The sequence below is a fragment of the Mustelus asterias genome, chromosome 26, assembly GCF_964213995.1.
Source record: "Mustelus asterias chromosome 26, sMusAst1.hap1.1, whole genome shotgun sequence".
NCBI lineage: Eukaryota > Metazoa > Chordata > Chondrichthyes > Carcharhiniformes > Triakidae > Mustelus > Mustelus asterias.
Window position 1 is genome coordinate 28,203,199 of NC_135826.1, and position 15,196 is coordinate 28,218,394.

The 15,196-nt window shown below is 41.3% G+C and overlaps 1 protein-coding gene across 3 annotated transcripts in view; it reads left to right on the forward strand.

Moving 5' to 3' along the window:
• The window catches only part of rexo1 (REX1, RNA exonuclease 1 homolog), an 83,422-nt gene that overhangs the window by 10,173 nt on the left and 58,053 nt on the right, over positions 1-15,196 (forward strand). The window contains exon 1 of one of the 3 annotated variants that reach the window (XM_078198354.1): positions 12,877-12,986. The exons of the other annotated variants lie outside the window; for them this stretch is intronic. Coding sequence (XP_078054480.1) covers positions 12,944-12,986 — 43 coding nt within the window. The 5' untranslated portion in view covers positions 12,877-12,943. Of the gene's footprint in view, positions 1-12,876; positions 12,987-15,196 lie in introns of those variants that run through there. 3 annotated transcript variants of the gene reach the window in all.

A 15,196-nucleotide genomic window follows, 5' to 3' on the forward strand; every position in this document is an offset into this window, starting at 1 on the left:
ATAAGACCATAAGACATAGGAGCAGAATTAGGCCACTCAGCCCATTGAGTCTGCTCCGCCATTTAATCATGACTGATTTTTTTTTCTCATCCCCATTCTCCTGCCTTTTCCCCATAACCCCTGATCCCCTTATTAATCAAGAACCTATCTATCTCTGTCTTAAAGACACTCAATGACCTAGCCTTCCACAGCCACCTGTACAACTATTTCAGTCCTACTTTGGAGTTTATGAAATCCTGAAGGACACAAAAAATAAGTGAATGCTATAAGCAGTTTCCGCTTAGTGAATTGTATAACTTGCATATATGTTTGTATATAGTGGGGTAGATTTTTTATACCATTTTGTCTGCTGTGGCATAGCTCAGGGAAACACTATTTCCCTTCCTGCTTGTTTCCCACATAGTTTCCCCTGTTTTGTTACTTTTCTCTTTGACTTTTTGCTTCCCTTGCTCCAAGTCTTTACATGCTTTCTGCTATTGGGGAGGCTGACCACCTCTGGTGCTATATATTTGATCTCACAGATGTGATGGGAAAATTTTCCTGGGCTATGAAATATTGAATGTTCACATAAAATGGGTTTTGCAGTTTTGATTAGGAATCCTGAAATCTTTTAGTTTGCTGCAAAAACATAGATACTATCGTTAAAAAAAAAAATTGCGACCTATTGTTGTTTCTGTGCATGTTTGTCCTTGAGTCCAATTACTGCTTTTTAAATCTTTTGTTCCTTCTCACTTTCACACTCTCGTTTACCTCTCTCATTCTGTCCTTCCTCATAATTCTACCCGTCTTCCCCCTCACGTGCAACCTAAGCCAGTCTTAGGCTCTGATTTAAAGTTGCAGCAGGAATGGAGGAATGTGTGACGTTGTGTATTTCTCTGTTTGCATGTATGACCCGTGTGCCCCTCATTCCCTTCTGCACCAGGTGGATCTGAATGAGTGGACTGGTGGCCTGGGGTTGGGAGGGAACAGTTGGGTGACTGAATCTGGAAAGTAATGGGAATAATAGAATCTGATATTAGTCCAGTATTTTGGAGTAGTTTGTAGGCCCCCCCGAACAGCAATTATATTGTTGGACAGAACATTAAACAAGAAATCATTGGAGCTTGTAACAATGGCAACATATTAGTTATGGGTCTTCTTGTAGATTGGCGCAATCAAGTCGGCAAAGATGGTGTGGCAGATGAATTTGTAGAGTGCTTTTGTGACATTTTCCTGCTGCAATGTGTTGTGGAACCAACATGGGATAAAGCTAATTTAGATCTGGTATTGTGCATTGAAGCAGGGTTAATTAGTAGTAAAAGATCCACATAATACAATTTGAATTCTGCATTAAGTTTGAAAACAACATACTCCAATCATAATCACGAATCTTAAACTTTACCAAAGCCAATTACATAGGTATGAGAGGAGAAGTGGCAGAGGTTGGGCAAAGGTATGATGGTAAATAAACAATATAAAACTTTTAAACAATTCTAAATGTTTAACAAAAATGCATTCTGTTCAAAAACTCCGTGCGAAAGATCATCCCGTGTCTTACTAAGAAAGCTAAGGAAAGTATTAGACTAGAGAAGAGGCTTACAATGTTGCAGAAATCAGTACCAAGTCTGAGGATTGGGAATAGAACAAAGAACAATACAGCACAGGAACAGGCCCTTCGGCCCTGGTCCAAACTAGACCATTCTTTTGTATCCCTCCATTCCCACTCCGTCCATGTGGCTATCTAGATAAGTCTTAAATGTTCCCAGTGTGTCCGCCTCCACCACCTTGCCTGGCAGCGCATTCCAGGCCCCCACCACCCTCTGTGTAAAATATGTCCTTCTGATATCTGTGTTAAACCTCCCCCCCCCCCCCCCCTTCACCTTGAACCTATGACCCCTTGTGAACGTCACCACCGACCTGGGGAAAAGCTTCCCACCGTTCACCCTATCTATGCCTTTCATAATTTTATACACCTCTATTAAGTCTCCCCTCATCCTCCATCTTTCCAGGGAGAACAACGCCAGTTTACCCAATCTCTCCTCATAACCAAGCCCCTCCATACCAGGCAACATCCTGGTAAACCTCTGTACTCTCTCCAAAGCCTCCACGTCCTTCTGGTAGTGTGGCGACCAGAACTGGACGCAGTATTCCAAATGCGGCCGAACCAACGTTCTATACATCTGCAACATCAGACCCCAACTTTTATACTCTATGCCTCGTCCTATAAAGGCAAGCATGCCATATGCCTTCTTCACCACCTTCTCCACCTGTGACGTCACCTTTAAGGATCTGTAGACTTGCACACCCAGGTCCCTCTGCGTATCTACACCCTTTATGGTTCTGCCATTTATCGTATAGCTCCTCCCTACATTATTTCTACCAAAATGCATCACTTCGCATTTATCAGGATTGAACTCCATCTGCCATTTCTTTGCCCAAATTTCCAGCCTATCTATATCCTTCTGTAGCCTCTGACAGTGCTCCTCACTATCTGCAAGTCCTGCCAAACTTATTGATCACCCCAGTTACACCTTCTTCCAGATCGTTTATATAAATCACAAACAGCAGAGGTCCCAATACAGAGCCCTGCGGATCACCACTAGTCACAGGCCTCCAGCTGGAAAAAGACCCTTCCACTACCACCCTCTGACTTCTGTGACCAAGCCAGTTCTCCACCCATCTAGCCACCTCCCTCCCCCTTTATCCCATGAGATCCAACCTTTTGCACCAACCTACCATGAGGGACTTTGTCAAACGCTTTACTAAAGTCCATATAGACGACATCCACGGCCCTTCCCTCGTCAACCATTCTAGTCACTTCAGAAAACTCCACCAGGTTAGTGAGGCATGACCGCCCTCTCACAAAACCATGCTGACTATCGTTAATGAGTTTATTCCTTTCTAAATGCGCATACATCCTATCTCTAAGAATCTTCTCCAACAACTTCCCCACCACGGACGTCAAGCTCACCGGCCTATAATTACCCGGGTTATCCTTCCTACCCTTCATAAATAACGGGACCACATCAGCTATCCTCCAATCCTCTGGGACCTCACCTGTGTCCAGTGACGAGACAAAGATTTGCGTCAGAGGCCCAGCGATTTCATCTCTCGTCTCCCTGAGCAGCCTTGGATAGATTCCATCAGGCCCTGGGGATTTGTCAGTCTTTATATTCTCTAACAAACCTAACACTTCCTCCCTTGTAATGGAGATTTTCTCCAACGGTTCAACACTCCCCTCCGAGACACTCCCAGTCAACACATCCCTCTCCTTTGTGAATACCGACGCAAAGTATTCATTCAGGATCTCCCCTACCTCTTTGGGCTCTAAGCATAATTCCCCACTTTTGTCCCTGAGAGGTCTGATTTTTTTCCCTGACAACCCTTTTGTTCCTAACGTATGAATAAAATGCCTTGGGATTTTCCTTAATCCTGCCAAGGACATTTCGTGACCCTTTTTGCCCTTCTAATTCCCCATTTGAGTTCTTTCCTACTTTCTTTGTACTCCTCCAGAGCTCCCTCCGTTTTTAGCTGCCTGGACCTAACATACGCCTCTCTTTTCTTTTTGACCAGTCCCTCAATTTCCCTGGTTATCCATGGTTCTCGAATCCTACCCTTCCTATCCTTTTTTACAGGCACATGCCTGTCCTGTAGCCCTAACAACTGTTCCTTAAAAGACTCCCACATGCCAGATGTGGATTTACCCTCAAACATCCTCTCCCAATCAAGAGCTGCCAATTTCTGCCTAATCCCACTAAAGTTAGCCTTCCCCCAATCCAACACCTTACCCTTGGGACACCACTCATCCTTTTCCATCACTATCCTAAAGCTAACAGAATTGTGGTCACTATTTGCCACATGTTCCCCTACCGAAACTTTGAAGACCTGACCGGGCTCATTCCCCAGTACTAGGTCCAGTATAGCCCCCTCTCTAGTCGGGCTATCTACATATTGTTCCAAAGAACCCTCCTGTACGCATTTTACAAATTCCTCCCCATTCAGAGTCCCAGCTCTCAGCGATTTCCAGTCTATACCAGGGAAATTGAAGTATTAAAAACCAACAAAGGGCCACCAAAAAGTTTAAAGGGGAAAAAGTCGGAAAGTAAACTAGCCAGGAAAAATAGATAGTAAGTAAAAGCTTTTTATAAGTATATAAAAAGGAAGAGAACGGTTAACTTTAACATTGGTCCCTTAAAACAGTCAGGAGAAATTAACGTGGAGACTGAGGAAATGGCAGAAACATTGAACAAATATTTTTGCCTTTCTTCACAGTAGAAAACAAGTTGTGCTAGAAATAGAGGGTAACCTAGGGGCTAATTTGCATGAGGAAATTAATGTAATTTATATTAGAAAAGTGCTGGAGAAACTTGTGGGACTCAAATCCCCAGGGCTTGATGGTCTACAGTCTGGAGTTCTAACCAAGATGGCTGCAGAGATAGTGGGCGTGCTGGCAATGATTTTCTAAAATTCCCTAGATTCTGGAACGATTCCAGTGGATTGGAAGTTAGGAAATTTAACATCACTAGTCAAGAAAGAAGGGAGAGAGAAATCCAGGAACTACGGGCCAGTTAGCCTGACATCTATCACCAGGAAGTCTTATCAATGCACTGAGAAAAGCACAGTTCAATTAGAATAAGTCAGCATGGTTTTACGAAAGAGATATCCTGCTTGTCAAACTGAGGTTAGAAACATAGAAGATAGGAGCAGGAGGAGGTCATTTGGCCCTTCGGGCTGATCATCCAACTCAGTAGCCTAATCCTGCTTTTTCCCCATAATCTTTGATCCCATTCATCCCATGCGCTATATCCAGCCGCCTCTTGAATACATTCAATGTTTTGGCATCAACTATTTCCTGTGATAATGAATTCCACAGGCTCACCACTCTTCGGGTGAAGAAATATCTCTTTGCTCCATCCTAAATGGTCTACCCTGAATCCCCAGGTTGTAACTAGTAGGGTAGAAACATAATAGGAGTAAGCCATTCGATCCTTCGAATCTGCTATTCAGTATGATCATGGCTGATCTTCTATCTCAGTGCCATTCTCTCATACTCCTTGATGCTTTGAGTTTAGAAATTATCTATTCCCTCCTCAAATATATTCAGATGGCCTCCGCAGCCTTCTGTGGTAGATCATAGAAACCCTACAGTGCAGAAGGAGGCCATTCGGCCCATCGAGTCTGCACCGAACACAATCCCACCCAGGCCCTACCCCCACATATTTACCCGCTAATCCCACTAACCTACGCATCTCAGGACTCTAAGGGGCAATTTTTAACCTGGCCAATCAACCTAACCCGCACATCTTTGGACTGTGGGAGGAAACCGGAGCACCCGGAGGAAACCCACGCAGACACGAGGAGAATGTGCAAACTCCACACAGACAGTGACCCGAGCCGGGAATCGAACCCAGGACCCTGGAGCTGTGAAGCAGCAGTGCTAACCACTGTGCTACCGTGCCGCCCAGAAGTCCATAGGCTCACCACCCTCTAAATGAAGAAGTTTCTCCTCGTCTCAACCCTAAATGGCCTACCCTCCTTACTAAGGACCTGTACAGTTGCAGTAAGACATCCTTACGCCTGTACTCGATGAAGGTCAACATACCATTTGCCTTCCTAACTGCACACTGTACCTGCATGTTTGCTTTCAGTGACTGGTGTACAAGGACCCCAGGTTCCTTTGTACATCAACATTTCCAAATCTATTATAATTTAAATAATACTCTGTCATTCTGTTTCTCTGTTCGAAGTGGATAACGTCACAATTTATGCTATAATGAATCTGCCATATATTTGCCCACTCAGTCAACTTGTCTAAATCACCTTGAAGCCTCTTTACATTTTCCTCACCACTTACATTCCCACCAAGCTTTGTGTCATCAGCAAACATGGAAATATTACATTTGGTTCCCTCATCCAAATCATTGATGTATATTGTGAATAGTTGGGGCCCAAGCACTGTTCTCTGTTGACCCCACTAGTCACCACCTGCCACTTCAAAAGAGACCCATTTATTCCTGCTATCTGCTAACCAATTCTCAATCCATGACAAAATGTTACCCCCAAGACCTTTTGCTTTAATTTTGCACATTAACCTCTTATGTGAGACCTTATCAAAAGCTTTGGGGTTTTTATTATGTTAATGATGCTATATAAGTGCAAGTTGTTGTAGTTATTATGACAAGTGTATAACTTCGTGTGTATGTACTAATGTCTTTGATATGGATCAAATAATCCTTTGTAATGCCATTGACGCGGCTTGACTAACGGACTACCTTGAATTTCTTTGCCATCATCCTGTATTTATTTATTTATAGTAGTCTTTCAAATTTAAAGTTTCAAAAATAAAAATCAATAGCTCTATCCATAATGTAAAGACATTGTGTTACAGGTACTGTTTTGAAATTGCTTACTTAGAACAAAACAAAGCTGCAGACCCAAATTTAACTGTCAGCTCTGAGTCACTCTTGCATTATGTTACATAGAATATACAGCACAGAAATAGGTCATTCAGTCTATGGTCTACACAAACTTTAATCAGCACAACCTCCTAGACCTTTCTCACAGGACTTGCAATTCACAACAATCAAAGTTGATAATCCAATGCAGACTAAGGGAGTGCTACGCTGTCAGATGTCATTTACAGAGGAGACATTCAACTGAGACTCTGTCTGTCCATCAGTTGGACGGAAAAGATTCCACAGCACGATTTTGAAGAAATGCAGGGGAATTAACTGAGGGCCAATATTTGTCCCTCTATCGAAGTAAAAAAAAACTATCTGGACATTATCACATTGCTGTTTGTGGAAGCTTGCTGTCTACAAATTGGCTGCTCCCTTTACTGCATCACCAACATAAAGCACTTCATTAGCTGGAAAGAACTTTGCACCATCCTGTGGTTGTGAAGAGCTTTCTGTAAATAAAAGTTTTCATTTCCTTTAAATGCATCTGTGCTATTTGTCTCCACTATTGTTGTGCTAGCAAGTTCAATATTTTAGTAAAACAGTTGAGTTAATGATTGCTTTAATGTTCAAATCATTTTAAATATTGAAACTTCATTTTGTTGGTCTACAATGGATTCAAAGCTGAAGTTGATGTTATGATGGTCTCCAGCCCTTGCGTCAATGATTTGCTTTATTTCACATACAGATTACAGTGCACACATGATGTGTGTGCAAAGCTGATGCCACTACCCATCCTAACCATATCATTTTTTAAACAAATGGTGTTGCATCCCCTTTCTCTCTTGTCCCCACCCCCCCTCTTGTTTTGCATCAATATAGTTTGTACATTTGGCAAATGTAGATCAGTCAACAAAAAGGCCCTCCATTCCATCACTGGTCTTATGACTTGAGTATTGGCTAGCACCCAGATAGTGTTATGGAATACCGTTCATAAAAGGGAACTAGTGTTGCTGTTAAAAATTGTTTTATAAAGTGGCTGTTGTGATGAGGTCTGTCTGAACATAATTTTGGATCCTGTTGTAATGACTTTTTTCACAAGGTTCATACTAATCTGGGTCATGAAAAGAATAGTTTCAGATCAGTGGTACTGCAGTTTGTGCAGAATTGCCCAATTGCTGGGGTAAAGTAGTCTGGTGCAGAACACACAAATGTTCAATTGTATGCTTATTCTGGTGTGCACCATGTAAATTATATGGTAGAAAAACTTTAGACCCCAAATTTCCAACCCTAGTGGTTTCATTTGGGTTCCTTCTTTTATACAGACATTGGAGTGGATGTGGTTGGTTATGTTGCTGGTTTAGCAGGTTACTCCATGAGTCATATATGATTTCAGTTCTTGTCTTTTATGGAACATTGATGTTGGTCACTGCATTTATTTTCAACCTCCTGAAGGAAAACAATATGGTGGCGTCATGAGCTTTAAATCTGACCATTTCTATCAGTTGTCATTGTTGAGGGTCCCATCACCTGTCAATGTTTTTGCTCAAGTAATCAATGACAACTCCATTTTACCAAGAGGCTACAGTATGGGGGTAGCCCTATTATGTGAATTGAAGAGAGAGTTGGATAGTCATTTACCTGGAGCTATTCAACTACATCTCATCATAACTTGCTGCATCCCAGGAGATGGATCTCAAATCTGTTTTCTCGGATAAGGTGGATGTTAGTGAGTGAAAACAAGTAAGATACTTTTTCTGCATCCTTACAATTCAAAGCCTTTTTTTGAATTTAACTTGTTGGAAATATGATAAAAATGTGGAGAGGGCAACAGGGCATCTGGATCTTGAGTGAACGGCAGGGCCAACACTTAATCCCAAAATTAAAGGTTCTGTGGGGAATAACTCACCTGATGCCCAAAGACTGTCCACCTTCTCCAAGCACAAATCAAGAGTCTAATGGAATACTCTCCACTTGCCAGGATGAGTCTAGCTCTAACAACACTCAAGAAGTTCAACACCATCCAGGACAAAGCAGCTTGCTACCTCTTTCACAAACATTCAATCCCTTTGCTACCGACGAATAGTGGCAGCTGTGTACCATCTACAAGATGCGGTGCAGGGAACTCATCAATGTTCCTTCGGCAGCACTTTCCTAACTCATGACCACCATCATCTAGGAGGACAAGAGCAGCAGATACCTGGGAACACCACCACTTGGAAGTTCCCCTCCAAGCCACTCACCATCCTGACTTGGAAATATATCACTGTTCCTTCACTGTTGCTGGGTCAACATCCTGGAACTCCCTCCCTAACAGCACTGTACCTACACCTCAGGGACTGCAGCGGTTCAAGAATGCAGCTCACCACCACCTTATCAAGAGCAACTAGACAATAAATGCTGGTCTAGTCAGTCTCGTCCATGTCCCCTAAATGAATTTTTAAAATTGCAATAACTAAGGAGATTAAAAAAAAACAGGACTGGCTGAGATGGAGAGTGAATTACAGTCAAATTGGGCACAAAGCAAAATGAGTAAAGGAGATATTGGATTGAGAGAGAGAAAGGGAACATGGAGAAAGTAAAGCAAGAAGGCACATTTAAAATTTACAATTTAAAAATCTTCTTATCTGAATTTTTTTTAAATTCTTCCTTTCTTTGAGTTACAAAGCCAGTGAGCAGAGTGGACAGGGCAAACCCTTAATCCATCTCCTTTATTTCAAAAGCCAATTCAAATTGAATCCATTTCACAGTCCCCACAAATTGGACAGACTAGATGGAAGCTGACAAAATAGGCATTACACCTGATCCTATGCTTGATCTTAGCCAAAAGGCTGTATCTGAATGAGGGGCCAGAGAGGTTGGTTGACTCTCAATGCATCAACAATTATCACAGTTTAAAGAGTGCCTGTGATGCTAATTATCAGATTTATGAGTTTACTGGACAATTAATAAACAAATCCAGCTAGTCTTAAAATGATGGGGAGGATGAGGGCAAGATGCCATTCATGCAAAGCAAATGGAATGGTGTAAATAGATGGATATTCACAACTGACGCCACATCTCCTAATCCCTGAACTTGTTGGCCAATGTTCACGATAATGATGCATGGCATTAACATACTGTTGTTTTTCCAGCAAGACTCATTGATTTTACGTAGTGTGTGGCTGAGCCAAGCAGATCAGGAAAGACCCAAATGCAACCCCTTGTCTATATGATAAGTAACTCCTCTTAACTGAGGTAGCTACAGATGTCTTTTGTGTCCTTCATAGGAAAAAGTAGGAAGAAATGTCAAGCAGGTTTTCTACTTCTATTCCTATAACAAGTGGCATCTATTAGTGCAATTAAGTAGTTGCTGGATTGACATTGGTTAAAATGGATGTAACCGTTCAGTGCACTTGGATGAGATATGTGAGGCACCCATGCAATGCTACCCCAACAAGAAATCAGTGCCTTCAGACGAAGAAAGAAACATGTTCATAAAACAAATACTGCTAAATAGGACAATCAAAAGTGTAATGTATTAAGTTATTTCCATTTGTCTTTTGAACATTTGTTTTGATTTTCTTTACAATGTCTTTGATGTCCTGGAGCTCTGCTTTTCTGAAGATGCTGATGCAGAATGGTGTATAAAGCATCAAGAACCTAGACAGGAATGGGTCATCCCCCACATCTGTTGCATCGAATTACTGTTATGTGTGCTGAAACTATGTGCTTGAAAAGTGATTTTTTTTCAAAGATGATAATTAAATTGAATCAGAGCCTTTTAGTTAATGGAATGAGTGTTCAACTATTCCACTTCAAACACATCTCTTTCAAAGTGGTGTGTTAACCACACAGGCATAGTGTTGAGATGGTAAATTTTACAACAGTCCATTTGACCATATCTTTCATTGAACAATCAAATAATTACAGAATGCCATCTTGCCAATCACATGGCTGGTATGTGAAATAAATGTTGAGAGGAACAAATTAAATGGGATTTAAACATATTTTGCTAAATCATTTGATTAAAACATTGTGAAAGCAACCACACTTGGGCTTAGTCCTGGTCTCATTTTGTGTCACTTTAAACAAAGCTAATTCAACACCCCTCAGCAATAGATTTAATTTCACTTCAATGCCCTTACAGGCTTGGATTGATAAGGCCAACCATTCCACCTCTACATTAATACATTCATTCATTGTATCGTCAGAGATCACTGGAAAGCATTTGGGAGTGAATGAATCTTACCTCACTAACTGGAGTGCTGAGACAAATTGCAGTATGTCAACAGCTGCCTGGCTGAAATAAAAAACACAAAATGCTGGAAGCATCAACAGATTAGATAGCATCTATGAAGGAAAGTGACGTTAAACATTTTGTTTCCTTTTGACCCTTCACCAGAACCCCAACTGCCTTCTTGGGTGGACAATTGGCAGAAGATCTAAAACATTTAACCCTACTTTCACCTCTCCGTAAATACTCCCTGACTTGCTGAGTGTCTCTAGTAGTTTCTCTTTTATCTCTATTTTCCACATCTGCAGCATTTTACTTTTTGCTGCCTAGATTAGATGGCTTAACCAACCATGGTGGCACAGTGGTTAGCACTGCTGCCTCACAGCGCCAGGGACCAGGGTTCAATTCCCGGCTTGGGTCACTGTCTGTGCAGAGTCCGCACGTTCTCCCCTTGTCTGCATGGGTTTCCTCCGGGTGCTCCGGTTTCCTCCCATAGCCCGAAAGATGTGCTGGTTAAGTGCATTCTCCCTCTGTGTACCTGAACAGGTGCCGGAGTATGGCGACGAGGAGATTTTCACAGTAACTTCATTGCAGTGTTAATGCAAGTCTACTTGTGGCACAAATAAATAAAGCTTAACTTTAAACTTTGAAATTAGTGACTGCTTTGTCTGTATCATTGAGTGCACGTCACACAATACTGTTTCTACATGGTTTGCCTCATTTATGAGCCGCACTTTGTATCAGGCTCATGACAGCACCCTAGCCTCTCCATCAGAAGGCTGTTGGTTCAAGCCTCACTTGAACGTGCAATCTAGGCTGATAATCCAGTGCAGCACTGCATTGTCGGATATGCCAGTTTTCAGGCAAAATGTTAAATCTCGTTTGCCCCCTCGGGTGGTTATAGATGATCACATTGCTCTAGAGCAGAAGAGATTTACTGGATTCATGGCTAATATTTATCCTTCAGCCGAATACCACTAAAATCAGGTTAGCTGGTCTTTCAGCTCAGTGACATTTGCGACATCTTGCTGTGGTTAAACTAGCAGCTTTCAAAAATAATTAATTGGATGTTAAAATGCTTGGAATATTCTGAGGATTGCTTGTACCCTCTGGTGCTGAGCACAACAGCATTAGGTTGAGTCTGATTTGCTCATCCATGTTGGAAAAATTGGCTGCTTGGAGGCGAGAGTCAGTATGCATAGAAAGGGAAGTTCAGAAACATAGTGAGTAACAATTTGAATGTGGTTGGTATGACATTTTAATATCATCATGGTACCTCTGAGCATTAATTGACTTTTAAAAATACATGTGGTTATATTTGTTAGCTTTGAAGTGACTATACAATTGCAATCCTTTATTGAGAATTCTCTCTCCTATTTCTGACCAAAGGCTCTAAGGAACTCTTTGGCTCTTGTTTGGCCTTTTCACATGGGTAAGTCTGGTTGATGAGCAGCTTATTTAACTGTAGGTGGCATTGCAGCCAGGCATGAGCCTTTCCTCACCTTACTCCCACAATGGGGGATGTTTTAATAGTGATCAGTATACAAGTCAGTTGTGGAGCAGGGGTTGTCTTTTCATCCCCACCGTAGGGCAGAGGTGCGCCTAATGCCTTCCCAATGGACGTGGGTAATTCAGCACAGGTAATGGCAACTCGCCTGTGTGGCTCAGTCGCAAAGCTGCCGTTACGTTTGCATGAGTCGCGCCTAGATATTTTTGACTTGAGCTGAGTTCAACTCCCCATGGTCCCTCAACTGGGACCAACAGTCAAGAGTTGGGAGTTTGCACACGGTTAGAAATTGCAGTGTTGTGCGCTCAGTAAGTATACTGTTCTTAGGGTTGATTTTTGAATGCAAGCTCCTTATAATCCTGCAAGGAGCGTCCTGGAACAATTTCGTTGGGAAGAGTGGGGACTGTGAATACAGTCCAGCCTAAGCTGTGCTTGTCTATTGACCCCAGAAAACCACATGCTCGGGATTTAGAGGAGTTCTGGTATAAGAATTGTTGTTGAATTGAGAATAACTGTGTTGCTTTAATTTGCATCTCAGAAATTTTCTCCAGATCAGTGGAATCATGTAAGTGGTGTCAGTAATTAATCTGTGTATTCTTGAACACTGCTCAAAATGAAGTGCAAGTTGAAGGTGAAATCATCACTGAGGCATGTGCACTTTTCTCATACTGAGGTGTTTTTAGGGGATGGTCCAATGAGATATTAGCAGCTGCGTAACCCTGGGATCTCTGATACCGCAAGCATATTATCTTCAGAAACCAAGTGGTCCCTTGTCGGCAGTGCATATTGCAAATATGAGTGGTGCAGAGAGTGGTACGGTGCAAAGTTAAATTCTAGGAAGACATGAACAAATATATCTTATACTTGTTGAGCAACAAGAATCGTGGTAAATGATTGTTTGTCTGTCCGTAGATCTATTTTTAAACTTTGGAAAAGAAATAGCATGTGGGATTCTACTTTTGGTCAATCCTTTCTTGATGTAGATGATGTTTAAAATATTTGATGTGGATTGTAAATGTGCAACTCTGTCAGAACATGTTTTATAATTTCTGGTGCAAGATTGTGCTTTTCTAGCAAACCAGGTTTGCTAGCAGGTTGTGTATTGCTCAGAACAGGTACAACTACATCAGACTATTGCTTCATTTACGCGTTTATTTAGAGCACGTTGTTAAATGAAGCAATGAATTTTTTCTTTCTTGTTCAGTGTTACTAGCAATTAGCTGTTGGGTTACTTACAAAACAGTTGTCAAATATTAACTAATATGGCAACCTTTGATATTTTTGTGCATACAGTGAGCAAAGTAGTTGCTCAGCCTTGGATTTTTGTGCCTGCCAGTCAGATCCTGAGTGCAATGGCTGTGATGATGCGACTGATTTTGTTTGTTCCAAAACGAGTGATTTTTATTTATGTATCTTAGTCTGACCCTTGTTGGAAAATACACAAGTATAAATGTCAGTTGGCAGTAAGATTCAGCTGTGGCTCCCTGCCTACCCCTACCTTATCCGCTGAATCTACAAACAAAAATGATCTTAAGGTAGGTACCAGAAAGCTGACGTTACCTGCAGATCTATACCTCAATGCTAGTAAATAACTTAAAAACGAGCAAGGATCCTGTTTGATTTTGCTCCAAATGGGATGCTGGTGCCAATTATAGTATTTGTATTTTTGTTACAGCTGAGATTTTCTAATCCGTATGGATCAGAGTGTGAAAATGTGACCATAGCTCAGTATAAACTACAGTTTGCACTGTCAGGGCGTTCAAACTTTGTGCATCCCTAAATTTTATATCCCTTTAGTCTGCTGAACTAACCTAGTTATTTAGTTGATTGTAAGAGCTGACAGCACACCTACACTGCTGGGTCTGTTCTCCAACTCAAAAATCCCAGGAAATTATGATGTGTAGGAGTTACAGAACAGCACAATAGTAAAATTATCGTGCCGTGTGAATAATGACGCAATTGTGTTATGCAGTTATTCACACGGCGGAATGATTTCCTGGAACTTTTTCCCTTTTTGTCAAATCTACGAATAGTTGATAGTCATAGCATCACTTTCCCATTCACGTCAGTGACGGTGGTGAATTTCCTGGATTTACGCTGGTTTTCTCACCACAGCCCAATGGCGCAGGTGGACCTGTGGTCGCCTGCTATTGATGAGAGCACCAAGTCCAAGATTTCTAATTAATGACCGTCCTTATACTGGGCCAGCCCCTTTGTTATAGGGTTCTTAATGTTAAGTTTCTTACTGTTTTAGGGAGGGAAGAATTACATGAAAGCAACATGGGGACATTTTCCAACAATGAGTATGCCATTGTCTTTCTTTGTGATGTGCTTCTTAAAAATCAATGCCAGTGACTTTGCAAATTTGAAGATGCCCTTTTTGTATTTTAGATCAACTTTCCAAAGACAAAAACATGATTATACATGTTTAATAATACAGTAGAGTTAATGACTCAACTTCAGAAATCTGGTGACTGCCTTGATGACGTTTATTAGAACAACTTGTCAGAAGCAGTTTAGTTAGTCTCCTCAACTGCTGAACATCCAGGCATGAGACATGGAATAAAATATGGTGTGGAGATGCCGGCAATGGGCTGGGGTAAACACAGTAAGAGTTTTAACAACACCAGGTTAAAGTCCAACAGGTTTATTTGGTAGCAAATATGAAAATTAGCAACGAGAAATAGCAACGAAAGCTAATGGCATTTGCTACCAAATAAACCTGTTGGACTTTAACCTGGTGTTGTTAAAACTCTTATTTTATTTTATGGAGCAGGAACTGTCTGGCTTTTTGCAATGTGACATTCTGCAACCTCTCTTGGAATATATTTGGTTGTTCACATTTTTTATTCAATTTAACTGATTTTTAATAGATTACATTCAACAACAAAAAGGTTGACAGGTGAAGTAGTGGAATGGAGTTTTTTAAAGAGGGAGCTGTTATGCTAGCTGTGAAAACAAATTGTTCTGGATTGGAATTTGACAGTAACACTTGGTCTGTTACATGCAGATCAGACCAGATAATAATTCTTTGAAAACGTTCCACTGGTGAAAAATAACGTTGATGACAATGTTATAAATTGGGTGTATAGCAGT